General features: G+C 46.3%; 2 protein-coding genes across 13 annotated transcripts in view; one reads left to right on the plus strand and one right to left on the minus strand.

Annotated features, from left to right (window-relative positions):
• Positions 1 to 12,041, minus strand: part of RNFT2 (ring finger protein, transmembrane 2) — a 64,495-nt gene extending 52,454 nt beyond the window's left edge. For 3 of the 4 annotated variants that reach the window (XM_060118857.1, XM_060118854.1, XM_060118856.1), the window contains exons 1-5: positions 11,884 to 12,041; positions 10,075 to 10,197; positions 9,499 to 9,557; positions 3,955 to 4,433; positions 1,845 to 1,921 (exon numbers count right to left, since the gene is read on the minus strand). In XM_060118857.1, coding sequence (XP_059974840.1) covers positions 1,845 to 1,921; positions 3,955 to 4,433; positions 9,499 to 9,545 — 603 coding nt within the window. In that variant the 5' untranslated portion in view covers positions 9,546 to 9,557; positions 10,075 to 10,197; positions 11,884 to 12,041. The remainder of the gene's footprint in view (positions 1 to 1,844; positions 1,922 to 3,954; positions 4,434 to 9,498; positions 9,558 to 10,074; positions 10,198 to 11,883) is intronic. The other variant, XM_060118855.1, reaches the window with a different exon arrangement.
• A 164-nt stretch (positions 12,042 to 12,205) lies between these two features.
• The window catches only part of SPRING1 (SREBF pathway regulator in golgi 1), a 127,561-nt gene continuing 114,738 nt past the window's right edge, over positions 12,206 to 25,028 (plus strand). For 5 of the 9 annotated variants that reach the window (XR_009534541.1, XR_009534542.1, XM_060119227.1 and 2 more), the window contains exons 1-2: positions 12,206 to 12,432; positions 22,425 to 22,581. Coding sequence is in view for 7 of the 9 variants with exons in the window: in XM_060119227.1 (XP_059975210.1) it covers positions 12,322 to 12,432; positions 22,425 to 22,581 (268 nt within the window). In the remaining 2 variants the exon portion in view is untranslated. The remainder of the gene's footprint in view (positions 12,433 to 22,424; positions 22,582 to 25,028) is intronic. The other 4 variants (XM_060119228.1, XM_060119229.1, XM_060119230.1 and 1 more) reach the window with 1 other exon arrangement.

Below are 25,028 nucleotides of genomic sequence, written 5' to 3' on the forward strand. Positions count from 1 at the left end.
AACCACCTCCAACCAACCAACTGCTCTTATCAATGTGATTAATCCACTCAGCAGCCCTTTCTATGCCAATAAATAATAGATTCCGGTTTAATCCCCTGTAAATCCAAACCAAAAGTGGAAGAGAGAGGGAATTAGCAATGCCCCGAGAAGCCAGACTCTGAAGGAAAAATGGGGTACTATCTCCAGTAGTAAGTTGAGATTCCTAAACTTCCTAAGAGTCAGGCAGACTCTCTTCCACTGAAATATACACAGACAGGCAAATCATCACCTGTGTCTTCATAGGGTTCAAAGACCCCTAGAAGCCTGTCCATGGACACAGGCATCCCCTTGCCCCTAAAATTCAAGTCAAGGCACCACGCAGATGTTACTGCATCTGAGAAAGGGCCAGCCCCGATAGCCTCCACTATGACACTGAGCAACCTGCTGTTCTAATAGCAGAAGAAAGGGGTCTGCGTGAAGAAGATGAGACTAAGGGTCAAGAAGAACCTCTGACTCCATGCCCAACTCCAGACCTCAATGTGCTCATGTATCAAATAAAGACTGAGCTGGCGTCTGTGCCTCATGGACGCCTAGGTGCTTCTGAGAAAGCAGATGACCCCAAAGCAAGGTCAGAGAGGATGGTGGCTATTATAGGATCACATGTGCAGCAGAAAACATAGGCTTGTTAAAAATAACTCAATTAAGTTGTTCCTATGAGCCAGGCACTGCATTAAACATCTTCCATGCACCATCTCATTTAATCCTCTCGATGGGTGTATGAAGTTGGTGTGGCAGTTCCTTTTCCAGAGGTGGCACCTGAGGCTGAGATCAGCGAGGTAACCCATCCAAGGGCTTGCAGGAGGGTGGAGGAGCTGGAATTTGAATCTGGGGGGGAGTACAGGCTCTGGGCTCAATGCCTGGGTTCATATCCCGATGCCACCCTTCACGCTGGCTGTGTGGTCTTAGGCAAGAAACTTATGTCTTAGCCAAGAAATTCTGGGCCACTATCTCCTCATTGGGAAAATGAGTTCAGAATGATTTTGCCTCCCTCCCAGGTTGCTGGGATGAAACTGCAAGAGGAGCTGTGTAATGGGTCCAGCGCTGTGCTGGACACGGTTCGTGCTCGGCAGATACCAGAGGGCATTTGGGATGACGGTGGTGAAGCCGTAGGGCTACCCAGCAGTGCCTGTGGGGCGGACTTAACCATGAGCGTGGGTTGGAAGTGAGCTAACTGATTGAATGACGGGAGGATAAGGGGAATGGGCCAGGGGCACATGGGGAGAGGCTGCTGTTGGAAGGGAGAAGGATGGCACATCCGGGGATCTGCCCAGGGTGGGAGGCAGAAGAATGGCCTCCCAAAGGTGTTCCTGTCCTAATCCCTGCAACCTGTGAATATGTCAGGTTACATGGCAAAGGGCAATAAAGGTTGCAGGTGGAATTAAGTTTGCTAATCAGCTGACCCTGTGTGGGGGACAGTCTCCTGGATTATCCAGGGGGGTCCAATGTAACCACAAGGGTCCGTAAAAGTGGAAGAGGGAGACAGAAGAGGAGAGTCAGAGGGAGATGTGTCTATTGAGGGATGGTCACAGAGATGCAACGTTGCTGGCTCGAAGAAGGAGGAAGGGGCCATGAGCCAATGAATGTGGGTGACTTCTAGAACCTGGGAAAGGCAAGGAAAGAGACTGTCCTCTGAACCCTTCAGAAGGAACACCGTCCTGTTGACACTTTGATCTTAGGCTAGAGGGACCCACTTCAGGCTGCTGCTCTACAGAACTGTGAGTAATCCCTTTGTGTTGTTTTAAGCCACTGAGTTTGTGGTCATTTGTTACAGCAGCCCCAGGAGAGTAATTTACCAGGTGACTCACCTTTAGAGAGACCTGTTCCCGGAGCGTGGAGTTGGCATAGGCGAAGGTGCTGGCCATCCCGATGCACACGGCAATGCCTGCAGGACAGAGGAGGGGCCGAGACCATCCACTTAGACTTGTCAGGCCTGGCCCGGGCTTACTAGGGACACATCCCCGGTCCCCTCGGGGTTGACATGCTAACCACAGAGGAGAGACAAAAATCCCATTTCTGGGGCATTTGGGCTGCCATGTATATCACTGGGAACCCCAAGCCACTCTGAGAAGAGGCCTCTGACTTAGGGATGGGATTGAGGCCACTGTGGGCGTATTTTATAGAATCAGTTAGAAGCATGGGCTGTGCAGTCTGGTAAGACCTGTGTTCAAATCTCGGCTTGGACTAATCACTGCCCCTCTCTGAGCCCTAGTTTCCTCCTCTGTAAAACAGACAGAATAATAACAGTACTTAACTCAAGGAGGGATACTGCTTACAGTGTACAATCTCTAGAAGTTATTAAGTGGTGCCTATTATTATTTCTACTTTCAAAAAGAATCTGAGGCATGTTATTTGTAATAAAAGCATATGTAGAAAAAGACCACAACACCATAAGAAATTGAAGTTTCATGTTAAAGGGGAAAGAATTCCTAGCTGACAGGAAAACATGACCCTTGCAGAGTAGGGAAAAAGAACTGAATTTTATTCCACAATTTAGCAAGCTACCATCTTGGAATTCTCCCTAAATAGGGATTTTCGAATCCTACTTTTTGTTCCCTGTGGAAAGGATTCTGCTTTCACATGACATGCAGAGTTCCCACGCTTGGAGTTCACTTTTACTTTTTAAATAGTACGTGTATTCCAGGCATTCTTCCAGGTGTTCTTTGTAAAAGATGTGTTTCTTCATTAAAAACATATAAAATCAAAACCAGTAACCCCACAATCTCTTCTTGTACTCTTCTCTTTGATCAAACAAAAAAACCTGCCAACTGAGAACTAAAATGACCAAACTTGAGAATGAAAATTAGTGGTGAGTTTGCAGGAATTCACGGTAAGGGAGAACACGCCAGGTTCCATTTCTAGGAATAAAAAGGGAGGGACTGACATGGTAGCACCCCAAAAAGGAAGGAGTGATCTGAGGCAGCTGGAACCCACCAGAAAGGGGCAAATGAGACACAAATGATGGCCTAAACTCCTCTAGATATCTCTTGTGGGATGTGATAAGCCATGAGATAGTAACTAGTACTGTAACTTCTACCATAAGATAAAAACAATAGCCTAAACTCTCCAGGGCACAGCAACATCATGATCTAATAACAGTATGTAACAGGTAATAACAACAGTGGACCAGAAACCACATTTATTGAATGTTAAGTGTGTGTCAGGTACTAGGCTAAGCACTTTATGAATCATTATCTTGCTTCCTAATAATAATAATAATAATAGGTAGTATTTACTGAGCACTTGCTGTGTGCAGGGTTCTATGTTAAGTATCTTACATGTATTAGTAATGAATATAATAAAAATAATAATCTACACTTGCATAGCACTTACTCTCTGCCAGGCACTGTCCTAAGTGCTTTACGTATGCTCACTCATTTAACCTCACTCAATCTCACGAAGGCAGATGCTGTTCATATACTATGATAGTATCTGTAACATACTATTAGAGTCTATGTATAGCTATAATACATATGTAATAGTATTTGTAATAGTACACATGCTATTTTAACCCCCATTTTATGGATGATTGGACTGAGGCACAGAGAGGTTAAATAATGCACCCAGCGTCACACAGCTAGGAAGCGGGCAGAGCCCAGGTTCAGACCCAAGCAGTCTGAACTCCGGGGTGGTACACTCTATTCCTTCACATCACCCAACCAGCTGTGGAAGTTTCTACCACAACCCCGCTGGAGAGATGACGAATCTGAGACTCAAAGAATACGAGTGGCTTGCCCCAAGTCACACAGCTAGTCGGCCAGGATTTGAACCCAGGTCTGACTCAGAATCCTGGACTCTTAAGGACTTTGCACCATAAGGACCTCTACTGCCTTCCCCTGGCACTTGGGATGGAGACCCCGTCCCCCTACCCAACGGGTGGGGCGGCAGTCTTTGAGCCCTGCACCCCTCCACACTCACCAAGCTTATGCTGGAAGCACACTTTGGCCAGGAGGATGAGGATGAAAGGCAGCCCTTTCTGGAGCCAGCAGATCACGGCCTTCAGCTCGGACAGGGCCGGGGCAGGCGTCCCCGGCTGCTCGTCGCCCGCCTCGTCGGAGTGCGCGCGGTGGTCCCCGCCCACGTGCTGCAGCAGGGAGCCCCCGCGGTGGCCGCCGTGGTGGAAGTGGTGGTGGGGCTGGCGGTGGTGGTAGGCGCCCCCCTCTCCGCGGCCCCCACCTTCCTCCCTGGATGTGGGCATCTGGAGGAACACGTCCCCGCCGCCCGCCGCGGCCCCCAACACCAGGCTGGACGGGAAAGGGGTGGCAGGGAGGCTGCCTGTCGGGAGGCCCGATAAGCCGGAGAAGAGCGCTGGCGGGGAGGCTGCTTCTGCCTTCAGACTCTCAAAGACTCCGCCTTCGTCCACACTCGCCTCAGAGCTGAGCGCTTGACTGCGATTTCTGGGCCAGAAGGGAGGAGAAAGCCCCCACCACGTCAGGCAGTGGAGGATGGGGGGCAAATGACCCTATCAATGATGTTATGGGCCGAATTGGGGCCCCTGCCCCAGGAAAATCATATGTTGAGACCCTAACCCCCAGTACCTCAGCCTGTGACAGTTTTTGAAGACAGGGCTTTGCAGAGCTAAGTGAAAATGAGATCATTAGGGCCAGCCTTAACCCAATATGACTGGTGTCCTTATAAGAGGAGGAAATTTGGACACAGACACGCGGGAGGGAAGACGATGTGAAGACACAGAGAGGTGTCCATCTGTGAGCCAAGAAGAGAGGCCTCAGAGGAAACCAACCCTGCCGATGCCTTGATCTTGGACCTCCAGCCTCCCGAATTGTAGAAAATAAATTTCTGTAGTTTAAGCCACCTAGACTGTGATACCTTGTCACCCTGCAGCCCTAGCAAACTAATATAGGTAATAATAGCAATAGGGTCATAATCTTTACTGAAATTTTACTATGTGCCAGATACTTTTCTAAGTGCTTTCCGTTAATTAACTCATTAAATCTTCCTATCAACCCTGTGAACTAGGTACTAATAATACCATCTTACAGATCAAGAAACTGAGGCACAGAACAAAGTAACTTGTCCAGGATCACACAGCTGGTAAGGTATGGAACAGGGAAGAGTCAAACCCAGCAAGGCTACCTCTGGAGCCTGCTTTCTCAACCACTATACTTTACTGAAAAGGGAGCGCAGAGTCCTCTGATTCTAGAATAACCTCAGAAACTCAGGTACCCCTGGTTCTGTAATCTCCAAGTTCAATGATTCCCAGTTCCCAAGAGGATCCACCTTGGTCACAACTGGTATTTGGAGGGCAGCAGAAAGTAATGGGAAGAAGATTTAATTGGAGAAGCCCACATTTGAACCCTAGCTCCACCCTTCCCAGGGGTCTTAACAATCCTACACTCAGTTTTCTCACCTGGAAAATGGGTATGAACACCATTCATGCATAGAATTCCTGGGGATCAAATTTAGAATACCCCTTTCAGTGTACCTGGCACTTAGTAAATGGGAACTATTATCTCTAATCCCTATGGAAAACCTCCAGGGCTAACTGCCATTTCTAGTTCCAAGCACAGGCCTGTTGTACTGGAATCAGGTAAAGGATGCTGATGCTCTTTCAGAGCCATTGCTGGAGGAGCAGAGAGCCTAGAGTTACCCTTCCGAGAATGGTGAGCCCCAAGCTGGGTGCACTTTCCCATGAACACCATGCCCCAGAGTCTGGATGTCATGTGTCTTCTCTTGGGCTTGTCCTTTTCAAATGGAATCAGTCTACACAACAGGTGGAGCTGATTAGCTCAATGTGCTGTGTCAGTGGGAGGGGCAAAGAGCCACCCTCCCTTCCTTATCTCACCCCAGAGTAGGGTTCCCAAGGAAACTCCACAGACCCCTATGGTACTCTAAATACATCCTGAGTTTACTGAAAGTGAGTGCTGAGTTCCACGCATCCTGTGGACCCCACAACCCAGGGCATACAACCCAGGTGCTTAATAAAAGTATGCTAGTTATCGGGCTTCTCTGGTGGTGCAGTGGTTTAGAATCCGCCTGCCAATGAAGGGGACACGGGTTCAAGCCCTGGTCCAGGAAGATCCCACATGCCGCAGAGCAACAAAGCCCACGTGCCACAACTACTGAGCCTGCGCTCTAGAGCCCGTGAGCCACAACTACTGAAGCCTGTGTGCCTAGAGCCCGTGCTCCGCAACAAGAGAAGCCATCGCAATGAGAAGCCCCCGCACCGCAACAGAGTAGCCCCCGCACCGCAACGAACAGTAGCCCCTGCTCTCCACACCTAAAGAAACCCTGCACGCAGCAACAAAGACGCAACGCAGCCATAAATAAATACATTAATCATAATAAAAAAAAAGTATGCTGGTGACCATCCAGGCACAAAATGGCCCCAGAGGGAGGCTGCAGGGGAGGTTTGACAGTGCTTTCACACTTGACCTTATGTAATCTATTCTTCACTCAGAGACAAGGGTGCATTAAAAAAACCCAAAAAAACCCATGTATTTGATTATTTCACTAACCCACTAAAAGGGCTTCCCATTCTAAACTCCTTCCTGCAGTCTCAGATAAACCCTATAGATAGGGACTAATATCATTTCCATTTTACAGAAAAAGAAACTGAGGCTCAGAGAGATGAACTTGCCAGATATCTTGGATTATCTTGCCCTGAACTCCAATCTCACCATGTGGCCTTCTCTCACTGCCCAGGGGCTTCCTACGGCAGGGCCTTTGCCCAGGCCATCCCCTTCATGGGCTGTCCCCCAGCCCCACCCTGTCCCACCTAGGTAACTTATGCTCATCCCTCAGATTTTGGCTAAAAATCTCTCTTGCTTGGTGGAGCCTTGCCTGCCTCCTGGACAGTGACAGTCCCCTTGCCCTTTGTCCTCACTGCACAGGACTGATCATATTTATTGTTTTACTCCTTATCTGTGACTCTCAACCCTGGGTGTACATTATAATAACTCGAGGGAGCTTTTGAAAAATACAGGTGCCCTGGACCCAGTTGACCAACTGAATCAAAATCTTGCGGGTTGGGCCTCAGCACCCCTATTTCTTCAGAGCCTTCCGGGTGATTCTAACATGCAGTCAGCACAGAGAACGGAACTTGAGACTGGGCCCTGCTCCGTAAGGTCAAAGACCATGACTGTTTGCTCCCCATTGGATTACCACTACCCAGCACAATGCACCTCGCAACAGAACATGCTCAATATTATTTGAAAGAATGAATGAATAAGCATACTAAAGGCTCTGAGAAGGCCTGCAACTGAAACAATTAACTTTGTTAAACCTAGTGTTTCCCAAACTTATTTGACCATGGGATTATTTTCTTCCATGGAAAACCTATTCAATCTTGTAGAATACCTCTGAAACCCAGCAGGGGAGATGCCGGTCTGGAGAAATCTTGGGGTTGGCTTCGCTGGCCTTACAAACTTGAGCTGGGGGTAAGTTATCATAAACCACCAGGTTTACACCCCAGCAAGGGAGGGAACTTGAAGATGGTTACCCACCCCCCTACCTCCCATGGCCCATCCCTCCTGGCTCCAAAAGCCCAGGAAATGTGTGGTCCTATTCTCTTGGGTTTGGGATAATAATAAAGATAGTATTAATAATGACAACAACAACTAACACCATGGCTACGATCATCAAGGGGTCTTGAGCTTTTTCTGCACTTCAAGAAGCTGAGCTCAGAAAGCAGGAGTCCTGGCAGGTGCCCACAGTGGCCACCCTCTCTCCCCCACCGTCCCACAGGGACCTGGAAAGCCTCCTGTCTGCCTTGAGCTTGCCAGCACTCTGAGTCCACTGGGCTCAGGGGGCCTGCAGTACAACAACCAGGGAAGACTCAACCCACCAAGGACCTTTTTATAGCTGGCCTCCCTTCTCTGGGCCTAAACGGGAAAGAATATTCCTTGAGGGGCAGAGGCTGAGCTTCCAACTTAACTACTTAAAGGCTAGAACATGAGGTAGCCCGGGAGAAGAGTGAATCCACCCAGATAGGAGGCAGATGAAATGTGGTAACTCAAAGCACAGACTTTGCAGGGGTCAAATGGACCAGGGCCTGAATCTCAGTCCTGCCACTTCCTGGCTTTGTGACTTCAGGTTACTTACCCTCTCTGAGCCCCAGTTTCCTCATTGATAAAATGGTGATAAAAACAGTCCTCATTTCCACAGGCTAATGTGAGGATGACACAAATAAGCACACAATACACAGTGGCCATTATTTCTCCAGCATGGCCTCTGTCCTCAAAGACCTCACCGTTCATTTGAGAGCAAAGAGTAATTCTGTCTTCAGAGGCTGGGAAAGCTCCAACAGCCATGCTTATTAGATGCCGGGTTCCGTGTTTGTGCATCTTCACTCATTCACTCATTCATAAGCAAACCTGAGTTTTGTTATCTGCCATTTATGGATGGGGAAACTGAGGCCTAGAGGCGAAGGTGCTTGCCAAAAGCAGCAAAGGGGGAAGTGGCTGAGCTGGGATTTTGGCCAAGGGTTGTATGACTTAAGGCCAGTGTCCTTCCCTGCAGAACAGGCAGGCTTGAAGGAAAACTCAATACTGGACTGGTGGGTACTCTGTGATTGTGCGGCCAATCTCAAGAGTTGCAGGGGACTTGAAATGGGCTGCACAGGAGGAAAAGCTTGGCTGCCTGTTCCTTGGATGTACGGTGCAGCATGGTGAAGGGGTTGTGGCTGGGAGACTGTCACAACCTGAGAACAGGTCCCCACGGTCTGTACTCTCTTTGACTTAAGTAGATGGAAGTTCTAGCTTATTAGTGTTTTAACTGCGTTTTCTTAGATTCTGTACTTGTCTCTTTGGCATCTACATATTATAGGGTCAAACTAACGGCCAAAGTTGTTTACAACTCCCCTGTGATCCAGAGCTCACATCCCCAACCACCTCCTTTATCTAATTCACATTCTCAGCCAATATTTCCTTTGCCCGAAATCACTCAGGGCCAGGTACAGACAACTAGAGACCACTCCTACAGCCTACAGCCCACCAACATTATTCAAACTAGTCAATCGTAAGCTGTTTCCCCTCCCCTGCCTTACTCTGTGTGGAAAATACAATAAAAGCTATGACCTATGCTTTCCCTTTGCTCCTTTCTGCCTCCTGGCTGACCCCGGTGCTTCCCCATGTGGCCCTGCATAGGGCGACATGCCCCCTTCTCTTGGAAGATGCAAGTAATAAAAATCTTCTTTCAATGTCATCCGCCTCTCCATGTTGCCACTCAGACACCTCTATAAATTAAAATCCCCTGGGTACAATCATTGATACAATGAGTCAAGTGGATCACTGTTTGCACAGGCTTTGAGAATTACCATAAGAGCAACAGCAAGCTGTCACGTGTTGAGAATATGAGGCCATTGCCGTGCAAAGCAGTTTCCAATCAGATCTCCTCTGCTCTTCTAACAAGTAGCCCTGAGGGGCAGGTATTACTCCATCCAGTTTGGGGTTGCCCTTCACCACCTGAAGCTCAGAGCCTCAGATGGAATGAGGGGATGCCTACCTTTCAGGTGGAACGTTATCCGTGTTGCTGCTGTGGCGTCTCTGCATTTTCCTTAAGACCTAAAAGTCAACACATGCATGAGCCAGAGTCTCCCAATATTCTCAGTGCCTGTCAGATCACCGTGGTAACCATAAACAAGTACTACTTGTATCTTACTTCCCTAGAGCTCTCTGACATTTTGCAAACTGTGTTTCAGTCTGTTATGCCATTCAACCCTCAAATCAACATCCCGTCCCATGAAGAAAGTGTCATCAGCCCATTTCATGGATGAGAAGGATGAGACCAGAGGTGGAGGAAGTTCTCATGTCAGAGGAGAAAGAAGTGAACTGTAAAGCAAAGAGGTGCTGGAGGAGGTCAAGTGAGCAGCAGACTGACAGTAAGGAAACATGGATCCTGGACCGATGCCACCCCTAATTTGCTGTGTGACCCTGGACAAATCGGTAACCTCTCTGTGGCCTCAGACTCCCCATAGGTTAAATGGGAGAGGGGTGAAGTGTCCAAACCCAAAGCTTCCTTCCAGCCCTCACATTTAACACAGTGGTAATGAAGATCTGAATTCTCATGGAGACACGTCACCTGGTTCACTGTGAGGAACCACAGGGACTTCAGAACTCCATGTTGACGACACCTGAGGTGGGCATTCAGGTGGGGATGTGACCACTGGATTCCAGAGAAAGCAGGCCTCTCCCTCTTCTTCCTCTGCAAAGGGATGCACGGGTCACAGGAGCTTACCAGAGGCTCCAAACCCTGGATGGAATAGAACACTTAAGTGAATAGTCCACGGGATGCCTTGAACCTGAGAATAAGTCTTAGGGCTTCATGGGTAGTTATAAGCAGGTGGTTCTGTTGCCTCCTTGTCCCTTGTTGGCCTTCCACTGATACCTTGTTGGGACTCCTGAGGACCGTTATGATCTGAATGTATTAATATCTTGTCCTATTGTCAAACTCTGAGTCGTGATTGGGGAATACAGAAAATATGTTTAAGGCCCTCCGCAGGCTACCCACTGCAATCAGAATAAAATTCAAGTTCTGTTCCTGGCCAGCAGGCCTCACCTGTTCCCAATCTCATTTGTCTCCACTCTCCTCCAACCACACTGGCCTTTTCATTTTTCAAACGTGCCAGCTTGTCCCTGCCTCCGGGCCTTTTTACTTGCTGTTCCCTCTCCCTAGAATGCTCTTCCTTCTGGCTAGCTCCCTCAGGACAAATGTCACCTCCTTCCAGAGGCCTTCTCCTCTCACCCTCCTGACCCAACATACATTGCCCTGTTTTACCTTCTTCATAGCACTTATCATTTATTTACATGTTTGCATATTTATTTATGGCCTGTCCTCCATTAGAATGCGAATGCCACAAAAGACACGATCGGTCTGCCTGGTCTGCCCTTCTGCTTCCACATCTAGAACTCTGCCTGGCATAAAGTAGCACTCAACAAGTATTTATTCAATAAGCAAAACATCAATGGGTCTCACTTACCTTTTTCTACATCCCTTGTTCCCTCCCTGACCTCTCACTCTAGAGAGGAAATAAAGGCCAGAGACTTTTCATGAGTTGGTTTCGCTTCCTTGAATATATTTTTTTGTACCAGGACCAAAGATGGCGCTCTTAGTTCAGGGTGCCATAACGTGTTGTTGAGTGACTTCCTGATCCTGACCAGCCTTCTTCAGGGGACAGCATTGGTGTTACCAGGGCCACTGATTAGCGAGACAACCCACCAGCTAAGCCTTCTTTCTCATTTGGAAAATCAGCCCAAAAATGGGTCAGTAGCACCATCTTCTTATATGAAAGAAAGCTCATCCCCTAAATATGTTTCAAGAACTTGCAATCTCGCCTTAATGTCCCCTCCCCCCGCAATGATTCCCCAGCGCCTGCAAATCCTTGGGGAAAATAAAATACAGAATCTCAAGTTTCCATCCATAAATTTGACACAGCCCCCTAAATAAAATACCCAAGATTCCACTTTCAGATGCTTGCTTTCGAAGGGGCTTCAGGTCCTGTGTTGGCAGCAGGCCGTACATAATTATTCCAATATCGAATTCTGTAATAAAACGTTTGCACGTGGGATGCATCTGAATGATTGAATGAAATGCCTTTTTACCCTCTGCTCCATACATCGCGCTCCATCCCAAAGGAGGATTTCACCAGAGTTTTCAATGTATGAGAGGTTTTAAGTTGCACCCCCGAGCCGTTATATGACTGCACCGAAATGCACGCAAGAGAGCATCTCCTGCATCACTTGCACTGGAAGCAGGCAGGTGCGCTCCGTATACAATGCTGCAAGCGTTTTTCATTCCTGCAACCAAAGTTTACCGCAAAACGCCCCAGGACTGCAAGGGCAGGAGATTACGCTGACCATACCGGGGGGAAAAATAATGTTCTCTTTTTACCTGCCCAGACGATTCGGCAATCACAGCGGCATCATTCTCGTGCTCCCAAGCCAATCACTCGCGGGGCCCGGGGAGCACCTGACTTCCGAGTGCTTCCGGCCTCTCCTCAGGTTCTTTCTCAGGTCGCTGCGCCCGGCGCTGAGACCCGGGCAACAACTCCACCGGCCGCACGCACACGATTGCCCGCCCCCTTCACGGAATTCAGCCAATAGGAAGCCGCCGCTCTGCAGGGACCAATGAAGAGGAGGCCGAGGGAGGCCGGCGGGTGACGCGCGAGGTGTGGAGGCAGTGCGAGGTCACGTGGGGAGGCGCGGGGTGGCTGACGGGAGCTGGCTGGGCTGAGGGCCGCGGGGCCGGCGCCCGCCGCGAGCCATGGGGCTGCCGGCCGCGTAGGGGCCATGCCGCCCGGGCCCCGGGCCTGTCCCGCTCCGCGCCGGGATGGTGAACCTGGCGGCCATGGTGTGGCGGCGGCTCCTGCGGAAGAGGTGGGTGCTCGCCCTGGTCTTCGGGCTCTCGCTCGTCTACTTCCTCACCAGCACCTTCAAGCAGGTCAGTGGCCGCCCTCCCTCCCCGGGTGAGGGAAACTGCCTCTGCAGCCGCGCTGCCCGAGTGTCCGGTGCGCCGGGCCGCCTGGTCCGGAGAGGTGGGCGTTCGTGTCCCGGGGCTGAGGACGGGCGAAGGGACCCGCCCATTTCGTTGGTAGGCCAGGGGCAGAGCTGGGACTCGAACCCGGTGCTGTGGGCCCTTAACGCTGTGCTTGTTATCACCCTGAGGGCCGTCTCCTTGCCTCCTACCTGCCAGGCCGAGTGCTGAGCGGGGGCGAGCATTTCTGCCTTCTCCTCGCGGCCGTTCTGGGGGGCGGTGTCTCCGGGATCCAGCGGGGGAACTCGAGACTGGGAAAGGTGGAGATGCCTGGGCCAGTAAGATGCCCAGCTGAGCTACGAAGCCAGCGCTGGTGTGCCTGGTTTTCATTTAATTTAGGGGCTCGGTTGTCCGGCAGGGAGACGCCTCAGGACCCACGAGGTGCTCTTTCTGTGCATAACGTGGTTGGTGGAATTTTCTTTTCACCTCCCCATTCGCTTAGTTTTTCTTCTCTGTGCGAATTTGGGGGAGAAAAAAGGCAGGATGCTTTGGTGGGAAATGTTACCCAGAGCACTGTCCCTTCGTTTAGAAGTCCAGTTCAGGCGTTTAGGTTTTTAGAAAGGGTGAGCATATGCCAGGGTGTACCCGGGACAACCGTGGTTTATGCTCTTGCGCTGATGGAGTTAGAAAAGCTCCCCTTTTCATTCTCAGGGGTCATATTCGTATAAAATTAGTCAATGAATAGAAAAGAAATACTAAATGATATGGTCACCTTAGTTTTAGGAGATTGTAAAATGGAAACTTAGGGGACCATATCCCACCTCTCACCTCAGGCTAACAGAGAGGCTGAGTGTTGTAAGCCTCTTCTGGTGACTGGAATGCGTTGGTGACATTCATGCAGACTAAGTGCTTGCACTTGTGTTTTCACAACTTGCAGACACCTGCTCATGGCCACGTGTTGTTCCTTCCCTGTCAGGTGGGTGCCGTAGTGACCCCGGACTCAGCCTTCTACCTTCCTCCCAGCTGACCCAGCTCATCTCTAGCACCATTGGTTTAAATACCAGCTGTATGCTGTTGCTGTCCTGATTTCTAACGCCAGCCTAGACCTATCCAGAAACCACAAGGTTCTTATATCCCGTTGCTTGCTTGACGTCCCTTTTTGAGTGCGTTGTCGGCTCCTCATACTTGGCCAAAACAGAACTCCTGATTCTCCACCACCACTTCCTCTCCAGTCTTCCCAGCCTCAGTGAGTGGCACTACCATTCCCCAGCCACAGATACCTTATGCTTTTCCCTGTCTGGACTGCTGTAGTAGCCCACCAACAGGTCTCTGCTTTTTTTTTTTGCGGTACGCGGGCCTCTCACTGCTGTGGCCTCTCCCGTTGTGGAGCACAGGCTCAGCGGCCACGGCTCACGGGCCCAGCCGCTCCGCGGCATGTGGGATCTTCCCGGACCGGGGCACGAACCCGCGTCCCCTGAATCGGCAGGCGGACTCCCAACCACTGCACCACCAGGGAAGCCCTGCTTCCTTTCTTATCCTACAGTCTATTCTCTACCCAGCAGGAGGAGTGATAATCTGAAAAGAAAGAAAGAAAAAAAAAATCCCAGCACTCCCTTGTGTATAGTTCTTCTTTGGGTTCCTGTTGCACTCAGATAAAACTCCAGACACCCGTTCCAGGATCTCTGCATTGTGAGTGGGGTTTTTTTTTTTTTTTTTTTGTCAGTTCAGGTGAGGCTAACGATTACTGCTCCATGTCACACCAGGTGACACAATCTCAGTGACTTCAGTTCCTTGCCAATAATCCTGCTTTATTTCTTTGCGGTAAGCATCACTTACTGAGCATTTCTGGATCATTTACTTGTTTATCTGTCTCCCCTCACTCTCCCTTCTAGAACGTAATTTTGTGGAGACCAAAGACCTTGTCTGTGTTGTTCATAGAATCCCAGTCCCTAGAATACTGCCAGGCACTTCATGGGTATTCAGATATTGGTTGAACAAACAATCACATCTTTTTAATCGGGGTGACTTTTCCTTTCTTCCCAGCCTGGCACACGCCTACTAATTTTTTCTGTCTGACTCAGATGCTGTCTACACTGTGACTTTCCCTACAACCACTTTTTTTTTTTTTTTTGGCTGCACCGCGGGGCTTGTGGGATCTTAGTTCCCTGACCAGGGATCGAACCCGTACCCTCAGCAGTGAAAGTGCATAGTCCTAACCACTGGACCACCAGGGAATTCCTCCTACAAATGCCTTTTAAGTACTCTGGTGTACCTTGTTCTTTTTTTTTTTCCCCATGTATCTTTTTTTTTTTTTTTTAAACTTGTGATCCGTGACTACAGTCCTAGGGGTGTGTGTATGTGCGTGTGTGTGGGTGATCGTGAATCCCCTGAAACTTTCGGCAACAATTTTGTTTTGCAGATTTTTCTGGATCTGATTCCCCCACTGCCTAAGAAACACGTTAGCTATAACTACACTCTATCCCTGCCCATAAAGCCCCTGGCAACCACTAGTCAACTTTCTGTCTCCATGGATTTATGTATTCTGGACATTTCATATAAATGGAGACATACACTATGTGGTCTTCTGTGTCTGTCTTCTTTCAGTTAAAAGCCAGTTTTCAAGTCTCATCCATGTTGTCGCATGTATTAGTACTTCATTTTTTTGTCTGAATAATACGCCGTTGTAGGCGTCTAACACATTTTGTTTAGCCATCATCATTTGATGGAGACTTGGCTTGTATCTGCCTTTTGGCTGTTATGACTAGGGCTGCCATGGACATTGGTGTACAAGGTTTTGTTTGGAAATATGTTTTCAGTTTTCTTGAGTATGGTCCTAGGAGTGGAATTGATGGGTCACTTGGTAACTCTGTTTAACTTTTTGAGGAACTGCCAGGCTGTTTTCCAAAGAGGCTGCACCATTTGCAGTGAACTTTTAAGAAACTATACTTGTCAAGTTTTGAAGTAGTATCAAAGAAGGTTATCCATAATTATCTGGAAGAGCCATTAAAATGCTCCTGTTTCCAACTGGACATTTGTGTGAGGTAGATTTTCTTCATAAGCTTCAACCTGAACAATGTATTGCAATAAATTGGATGTAGAGGGAGTTGTGAGAATCCAGCTGTTTTCCATCAAGCCAGACATTAAAAACATTTTCAGAAATGTAAAAACATTTTCTCATCTCACCAAATATATTTTTTTGTTTTGAAAAACATTTTTCCACACACACACACATGAAAAACTGTTGACATGTAATGGGTTCATTATTGTTATTTTCTTTCTTTCTTTCTTTCTTTTTTTTTTTTTTGCGGGTTGTGGCCTCTCCCGTTGCGGAGCACAGGCTCCAGACGCGCAGGCCTAGCGGCCATGGCTCACGGGCCCAGCCGCTCTGCGGCATGCGGGATCTTCCCAGACCAGGGCACGAACCCGTGTCCTCTGCATCGGCAGGCGGACTCCCAACCACTGCGCCACCAGGGAAGCCCTCATTATTGTTATTTTTAAACGAATAAATAACTTATTTAAAATAAATGTTTTAAGAATTTGTTTTAATTTCCAGTATGATAAGTGTCAATAGCCATAACCCTCATTAACTCACATACTGAAGTCCTCAATACTTTTTAAAACTGTGAAGGATCCTTGGAGCCTGTTCTGACCGATGCCCCTCCTGCATGCCTGTGAGCTTGCTTGTCTCCTCTATTCTCTGCTGCAGTTGCGGTCTTCCAGCACTCCTGAGCTGTGTGGCTTGAGGGAGCCTGCTCCATTTTGCCTAGCTCAGGCTCCGTATGGAAGGAGAGCTGTGCTATGGCACAGCTATCTGTCTATTGGACAGGAAGGCGAGGTGGGTGCGGCTAGAATTAATTGAGAAGAGGCTGCGGAAAAACTCCAAAGCTTTGGAGTTTTGCATATTGATCCTTAGCTCTGCTTCAGTGAGACTGTGAACTCGTGGAGCAGATGTGGCCACTTTTTGCCTAGAGAATAGTTGATGATTCTCTACAGCTTTGAATTCCTGTTTTGATTTTCATGTTAATTAATGCTTTGGGGGTTAGTTTAAATTGTAGGGATGGGAGCACAGGAGAAATGAGTGACCTTGGTGGGGATGCCGTTGGGGGTGAGGACTGGGTGCTAGGTGACTTGGGCACATTGATTTAAGAAATGTTTAGTGAACACCAGCTGCACCAGGCACTGTCTGCTAGATGATGGAGATACAGTGGGGGGCAAAGCAGATACAATCTTACTCTCCCAGAGCCTATATTCTGTAGGGGGTGAGGGGTACAAATGGCAAATGAGCAGAATTATTTCAGATAATAATATGTGATACGAAGAATACAAAACAAGGTACTGTGATAGAGCGGCAAGGTGGGCCTAACTCTTACGGGGCATTTGAGCTGAGATTAGAGAAATCCCAGTCTTGGAGTCAGAAGGGTCCTTAGAGGTCTTCTCATGTAAATAACTGTTCTCATAGTTGTTCAAGTGGTGCAGTTCCAGAAAGTGTCAGGGCTATTTGCATAACTCCTTGAAAATATATGAACATCTTTAGCTTTAATGTAATTAAGTATGTAAATTGGTTTCAAGTTAGACACTGTATAAAGTGCAATAAATCATAAGAGAGAGTTGCTAATCTGTTTTTCTGCTCTGTTTTTCACCGTATCACCAAGGTACATATACCTTTCAGAGTCTGTAAAGTGCTGCACAGGGTAGAGGAGGAAAGCAATTATCTTTAATCTCACCAACCGGAGGGATTCACTGATGATATTTGGGCATATTTTCTTTCTTCATATTTTAAAAATATAATTAGGGCCTACTGTTTCTTCACTTAACATATATGCATTTTCCCCATCTTTAAAAGCTCTTTCTAGGTGTAAGTTTTTATAACCAAAAATTTCCATGATCAGGCTATATTTATTAGCTATTCCCCAAATATTAGACATTGGGATTCCCTCTGGCCTTTATCCTCTTTTTTCTTTTACTTTTGAGAATCGTAAGCGATGCTTTTAATGACAGTGCCTTATGTTTAAGTGCTTTACTGCTTACATGGAACACATCTCATTTGACCCTTATGATAACCCCCGAAAAAGAGACAGGACAGTTATTAAAATACCCCTTTTTAAATCAGAGGTTAAGTAATATACATTAGTAATAAAAACATTTCTCTAGCACCTTGTAGTTTATGAAGAAAATTCTGAGGTTCCTTTTTTTTAAAAAAATAAATTTATCTATTTATTTATGGCTGCCTTGGGTCTTCGTTGCTGCGTGCGGGCTTCTTCTAGTTGCCGTGAGCGGAGGCTACTCTTTGTTGTGGTGCGCCGGCTTCTCAGTGCGGTGACTTCTTTTGCTGCAGAGCACGGCCTCTAGGTGCATGGACTTCAGTAGTTGTGGCACGCGGGCTCAGTAGTTGTGGCTTGCGGACTCTAGAGTGCAGGCTCGGTAGCTGTGGTGCATGAGCTTAGTTGCTCCACCAGCATGTGGGATCTTCCCAGACCAGGGCTCGAACCCGTGTGTCCTGCATTGGCAGGTGGATTCTTAACCACTGCGCCACCAGGGAAGGCCCTGGAGGCTCTATGAGAATAGAGAACCTGCCTATCTTTGTCTCTGTATCTTTAACACATTGTAAGAACTTGATACCTTTGAATGAATCTTGAATTTAAAAATACACACACACACACACACACACACACACACACACACACACACACACACACACACACACACACACACACACACACACACACACACACGCTTAAAATTGAGACAGCCTAGCAGGGTAGTTTGGGAAAGGTTTACAGCCACCTGTCCAATGAAGGAATCCCCTCAGTGCCCCTTCACCACACCCTTGCAAGACTGGACCTTCAGGAAAGCGACCATGTGCTAATTCATTACATTTGCCATTATGTCTTACACAATCTCTTGTACGGTCTTTTCTGGTTGTACAACTCTTACCAGTTCTTTTGGAAAGGTCTTGAATATTCATGTTTGAAAACAAGTGCAAGTGCTGGGAGAATTGCCATCCTATTTACCAGGAACACAGTAATGTGAAAGAGGTCCTTCTGGGATGCCCTTGTCCATGAACTCTCATTTTCTTTCAGAAGGAATAACAGGAAAGTTTGAGAGTGATGTCAAGAGCACTTTCAACCTTGTTGTGAGATCCAGTTTACTGTACTTTGACCAGCTTCATAAGTCTTTATGGCTATTAATTTATCTAGGGTAGCATTTGAAGTGCACTTTAGTTTGCACATAGCTTGATTATGCCGTTAACTGACACGGTCCCAGCAGAACTCATGAATTTACAGGTGGTTAAGCATTGTGCACCTAAGTGATTTTTCCCATATTCTCAAGATTTCTGCATTTAAGTCCTCTTCTTGCCCCAACCAAGGAATACAGATGTTGTTTTTGTATTGATATAACCCATCCTGTTCCTACTAGTGCCAGTTCTTTCCTATGAAAGAAACAAAAGAGAGGGCGCAGGATAGAAATGAAAGCTACCTTGAAGGACTGTTTTACCTTTAGTAAATTAAGGAACAAAATTCAATAGTGGAGTGGCACAGTGTTATTTAAATGCTGGTAATGTTACAAATGGCATATATAACTTTTGGGAAATTATCAATATTTGGCACTATTTAGCATTGACTCTACTAATAATAATTCTTATCACAAATTACTCAAGAGAATAAGCAAAAGGTCTACTTTTTTTTTTTTTTTTTTTTTTTTGCAGTACGCGGGCCTTTCACCGCTGTGGCCTCTCCCGCTGCGGAGCACAGGCTCCGGACGCGCAGGCCCAGCGGCCATGGCCCACGGCCCAGCCGCTCCACGGCATGTGGGATCCTCTCGGATTGGGGCACGAACCCATGTCCCCTGCATCGGCAGGCGGACTCCCAACCACTGCGCCGCCAGGGAAGCCCGGGTCTACATTTTTATTGCAGTGCTATTTATGAAAACAAACACCTGGGGTGGGCTTAAACGTTGATCTGTAGAGGATGTTTTTACTAGATTACAGCACATCAAGGTGATGGATTATTATATAGCCTTGAAAATGTGATTATCAAGATAATGTAGGTTCTTGAATGGTTTACCATCCAATTAGTGTCAAGAGGAGCTGAATGCGAAGCATCCTAATTTGTAGTATAAATGCTGGGGTCAAAGGCTAGAAGTTAATATGCAGAAATAGATACAGCTTTATTCAAGTGATGGGATTGTGGGCAATTTATGTCTTTCATGTTGGCAGTCTTTTTTTTTTTTTTTTTTTCCGGTACGCGGGCCTCTCACTGTTGTGGCCTCTCCCGTTGCGGAGCACAGGCTCCGGACGCGCAGGCTCAGCGGCCATGGCTCACGGGCCCAGCCGCTCCGCGGCATGTGGGATCTTCCCGGACCGGGGCACGAACCCGTGTCCCCTGCATCGGCAGGTGGACTCTCAACCACTGCACCACCAGGGAAGCCCTGGCAGTCATTTTTTTAAAATAAACTTTTAATTTTGGACTAAGTATGGATTTACAGAAGAGTTTCAAGGATAGTACAGAGTTCCTGTAGATTCCTCATTTAGTGTCTCCTGTTGTTAATGATCATCATGTTTTTAATAATTTTTTATCATTTTATTTTAAATTAAAAATGAAGCTATTCCAATGATGATGAAAAATGTTAATAATCACCTATGTCCTTTCCGTGTTAATGGTCTGTAGTATCTTTGCATGCCTTTATCTCAGCTCTTACAAACCCATATGTATGTATTAATACAATTATCATAATACAATGTGTGATAATATGCACATTATTTTGTAACTTGTTTTTTTCCTTAATATACTATGGACATCCACCAGGGATCTGCAGCCCTCTGTATTAAAATCATCCGAGTGCTTTAAAAATACTGATTCCCAGGTCCCATCCACAGAGCTTTTTACTCAGTCTGGAGTTGGGCTCAGGAATCAGAATTTGAAGTCCTTACATAATCTGATGTGCAAGTCAGGTTTAAGGACTCCTGCTCTAGATAAATACACACCAGTCATACGTAATTTTTAGGTAATAGCTATGGCTATCCAGTGTTTATTCACTCATTTCTCTGTGGTTGGGGTTCCAGGTTTTTTCTACCACATAAACGGTGCTGTAGTAGACATCCTAGTGCACCCTTACACATCTGTGCTTTCCAGAGGCTAGGCCTCAAACGTGTTTGCTGTGCCAAAGTAGATGTGGATATGCATGTTTTAAATATTAATAGCTCTTCCAACATAGCTTTCCTAGAGATATCTTAGTAACTGTATAGCTCTTTCCCATTGTCTTAAAGTGTAACCTTTGCCATCAACTTTCAAGGTTAGTCCCTTTTTCTCAAACAGTGACACATGACAGATCATTCTTAATGGCAAAAGCCACAGAGCTCTATTAAAATGGTAGAATGGTTAAACTATTATGTATAAAAATCCTCTTGGAGGGAGTCTTATCATTGTTTTGTTTTCCAGTGATAGATAGGTTGAAGAATCAAGAAGATGGCTGTTTCTTGGATGGCTTGTTTTTTGGCACTCAGGCACCTTACTTAGTTTAATAGTATAACAAAGGCAATTTGGAAAGCCCGACGGTGCCTTGGGGGCTAGGAGAAAAGATCTAAGCTCTTGCCTGTAGAGCAGCTCCTCACTTTGCATGTCTAGGTAAAGGGCTGGCTGGCATGGGTGTCTTTTATAAAGAAAGGTATGTTCTAAGGGTCACATACTTAGTATTTTTTCATAGAAGAAATTTGCAAGTTGACATGCTTCTTCTTGCCCCTGAAATCAACCTCCCAATTCAGCATTCCCCTTAGTTTACCACTAAACTCCTCACTGCAAATGAAAGTAACCTTGTGCCCTAGACCTGTCCAGGTATTGTCTGAAATGACAGTTGGAAAGTTTCTTTGAAGTTTCCTCTTCTATTTTAAAAGTGTATTCAGATTTTACATTCTATTCCACAATGTATTTTTTTTTTTTTTTTTTTTTTTTTTGTGGTACGCGGGCCTCTCACCTCTGTGGCCTCTCCCGTTGCGGAGCACAGGCTCCGGACGCGCAGGCTCAGCGGACATGGCTCACGGGGCCCAGCCGCTCCGCGGCACGTGGGATCTTCCCGGACCGGGGCACGAACCCCTGTCCCCTGCATCGGCAGGCGGACTCTCAACCACTGCGCCACCAGGGAAGCCCATGTATTTGTTTTAATATAAAAAATATTTTAAATGATTTGCCATCAGAAAAAGTTCAAAACTTTTTCCCTCCAAATTTTTTTGACAAAATTAATGCTTTTGTACACATTTATAACGCGCACGTAGTCCAGGGGCATTTATGTAAGTCTGCCAGTTTTGAAGCATAACCCTAATTTATTACTTCTTCCTACAGGTTTATTTTGCATTAAAAAAAAATAAATTTATTTATTTATTTATTCTTGGCTGCGTTGGGTCTTCGTTGCTGTGCGCGGGCTTTCTCTAGTTGTGGCGAGCGGGAGCTACTCTTCGTTGCGGTGCGCGGGCTTCTCATTGCAGTGGCTTCTCTTGTTGCTGAGCACGGGCTCTAGGCGCGCGGACTTCAGTAGTTATGGCATGCAGGCTCAGTAGTTGTGGCTCACAGGCTCTAGAGTGCAGGCTCAGTAGTTGTAGCACATGGGCTTAGTTGCTCCGCAGCATATGGGGTCTTCCCGGACCAGGGCTCGAACCCGTGTCCCCTGCATTGGCAGGCAGATTCTCAACCACTGTGCCACCAGGGAAGTCCTGGTGGGTGGATTCTTAACCACTGTGCCACCAGGGAAGTCCCAGTGGGTGGATTCTTAACCACTGTGCCACCAGGGAAGCCCTGCATTTTTTTTCATGACTTTGGCTCAGACTTTGCTCGTACCAGGGGAGTGCAGATTCCTGTTGTGCAAGCTGTTTTATATTGTTTCTTTCCTATTACTGTAGTTTCTATGAAAAAATTGGTGAAAATGCAAGAAGTGATACTTTAACCTTCTCATTTATGGTGTCTTTGTAGGAGGAGAGGGCAGTGAGAGATCGGAATCTCCTCCAGGTTCAAGACCACGATCAGCCCATCCCATGGAAAGTGCAGTTTAACTTGGGCAACAGCAGTCGGCCCAGCAACCAGTGCCGGAACTCCATTCAAGGGAAGCACCTCATCACGGATGAACTTGGTTAGTCTGGCTCCCTTCCTCTCCTGCAGTCCCTGGGCCATTCTAGGTTTTTAAATAGGGATTTTATATGCTGTCTTTCCCCCTCTCTTGCCCATTTCCAACACTTCTCACGTCTTTGTCTTTTATATCTGATTCATCATTCAAGGTTCCCCTCAACATCAGAGAAGCTTGGTTTGATAAGAGACACTCTCCAGAGTTAGAATTACGGTTTTAGCATTTTATCATGTGTCAGCCCCTTGACTACTTCCTGCCAGTCTCTTCCCAGCCCCAGTACTTTCAGATTTTAACAGTCTTTTTTTTTCTCATTTTGATGGTGAACTCTACAAGATAAACAGTTTTCCTTCTTGGTGACGTGAATCGTATATACATAGTGTTGGCATTTAGGAAGAGAATGAATGCACTTGTTGACTGCATAATCTCAAATGAATTATAAACACTTCCAAAATGTTTTGCTGTTACTATTAAAACATCAGTCTGTTTCTTTTTTGTTATATTCACTAGTTTTATTTTTAGGTTCCACGTATAAGTGATAATCATACAATATCAAAGTATTTGTCTTCCTCTGTCTGACTTACTGCACTAAGTGTAATACCCTCCAAATCCATCCACGTTGTTGCGAATGGCAAAATTTCATTCATTTTATAGCGGCAAGATAGAGCTAGGGGATTAAGAGGTGCAAACTACTGTGTATAAAATATAAGCTACCGAGGTATATCAAACAGCACAGGGAATATAGCCAATATTTTATGATAACTATAAACGGAGTATAACTTTTAAAAATTGTGAATCACTAAGTTGTCGCCTGAAACTTATGTAATATTGTAAATCAATGATATCTCAATTAAAAAAAACAATCTGTCTGTTTTGGTGCCTTCTCCCAGAGTTTCAGTGTATAAGAAAGGCGACTCCTGTGCTGGCGAGGCGTTTGGCTTAGACAGCCGCTAGAGCTCTAAGCACTCTAAGACTGGCCCAGTCCCCCAAGGAGAGACTCCTGGTAATGCTCTGCCTGCATTAATTTAGCCCTTACTACATGCTGGGCACTGCGCTAAAAGCTCTCCTTGAATAACATCTCATTTGATTGTTGTAGCAGTCCTGTGAGGTGTAGGTGTTTCTGTCTTCACTTTGTAGTTGAAGATGGAGGCACCAAGCGGTTCAGGAACCTGCCCAAGGTGGCAGGGGCTCTTTTACAAACCATAAACAGGATACCATTATCACGCCAAGAGAGTACCACTTTTCCCTAATGTCAGCTAGCCAAACAGTGGTCGGAGTTCCCCGATTGGTTTACAGATTGTTTAGTCCCTTTTCACCTGGTGGTTTGCAATAATCTGGTTAGTCTGCAAAAGTAAAATTGGCTCTCTCTTAGAGAGTCTCAGAACAAATGGGTTATGAATGTCACAGTACTGAAATTGATACAGGTAACCTTGAATTAGAATTTTCATCGATACCTGATGAAGCCCAACAAAAGGAAGACACGTGCTATCTTCAAAATGAAACTGTAGTGCTTTTTATATAACTATATTTAAAGTTGGCAACCCCAGCAAAATAATTAAAAAAGAAAAAACTTTTCCAAAAAGATCTCAAAGGAATCAGAGCAGATGAGATTATTTGGGATTGAAGGAAGGAATCAGGAAAACCTCCCACCTAGATTAGAGGAGCTGGAAAATTTTGCACAAAAATGCACTGATGACTCAACAGTGCCCAGCTCTGTTTTTAAGATCACATTGAAAAAGCAGATTAAATTGGAAGTAACATTTGTTTTGCTTTGTTTTAACAGTAAAGTTTAGCGAAGGAAAGTTACTTCCATAAGATGACCCAGCTAGTCAGTCAGGGGCAGACCTAGGACTAAGACCAGGACTGAACTTGGAGTTCAGTGCTTTTTTCTTATAGGCTTTTGTTTGTATGATACTCAGTGAGAAAGTGTGAAATCTTATGACTTGACTTTAATATTTAATATTAGTTATGAATGACAGTTTGTCCTTTTCTTTTGTCATAGCTAGCAAAAGAATGATTTCCCTCTGCTTAATTCAAGTGAGACAAAGACTCTCAGATTTCTTAAGTTCCAAGAACCAATCAAAAAAAATCCAAGAACCATAGGTTTTATTTTACCTCCATGAATGCAGGAGAGGAGATAAGCAGTGTAATAAATAAAACTTGCAGGAATTTTTGCCTTTTAGCAAGCAGATGCCACCCCCACGAGTGTTGCCAGGGTGACACCTTATTCAGTAAGACAACCAGCAGAGTTACAAACTTTTCAAAGGTTAGAAGTTGGTTTCCCAGTCAGTAGCAGCACACTGAGGTTGTGATCTCACAGGACTCCTCATTGGAAATAATGTTTGCAGGAGTACATTTCTGATGCAAAAGGAAAAATCTTGATGGACTTTCACCAGAAGTTAGAAAGACCTGCCTGGTTTCAAAGCTAGATACTTGCAGTTTGTACTGGGGAAAAG

The sequence above is a fragment of the Mesoplodon densirostris genome, chromosome 15, assembly GCF_025265405.1.
Source record: "Mesoplodon densirostris isolate mMesDen1 chromosome 15, mMesDen1 primary haplotype, whole genome shotgun sequence".
NCBI lineage: Eukaryota > Metazoa > Chordata > Mammalia > Artiodactyla > Ziphiidae > Mesoplodon > Mesoplodon densirostris.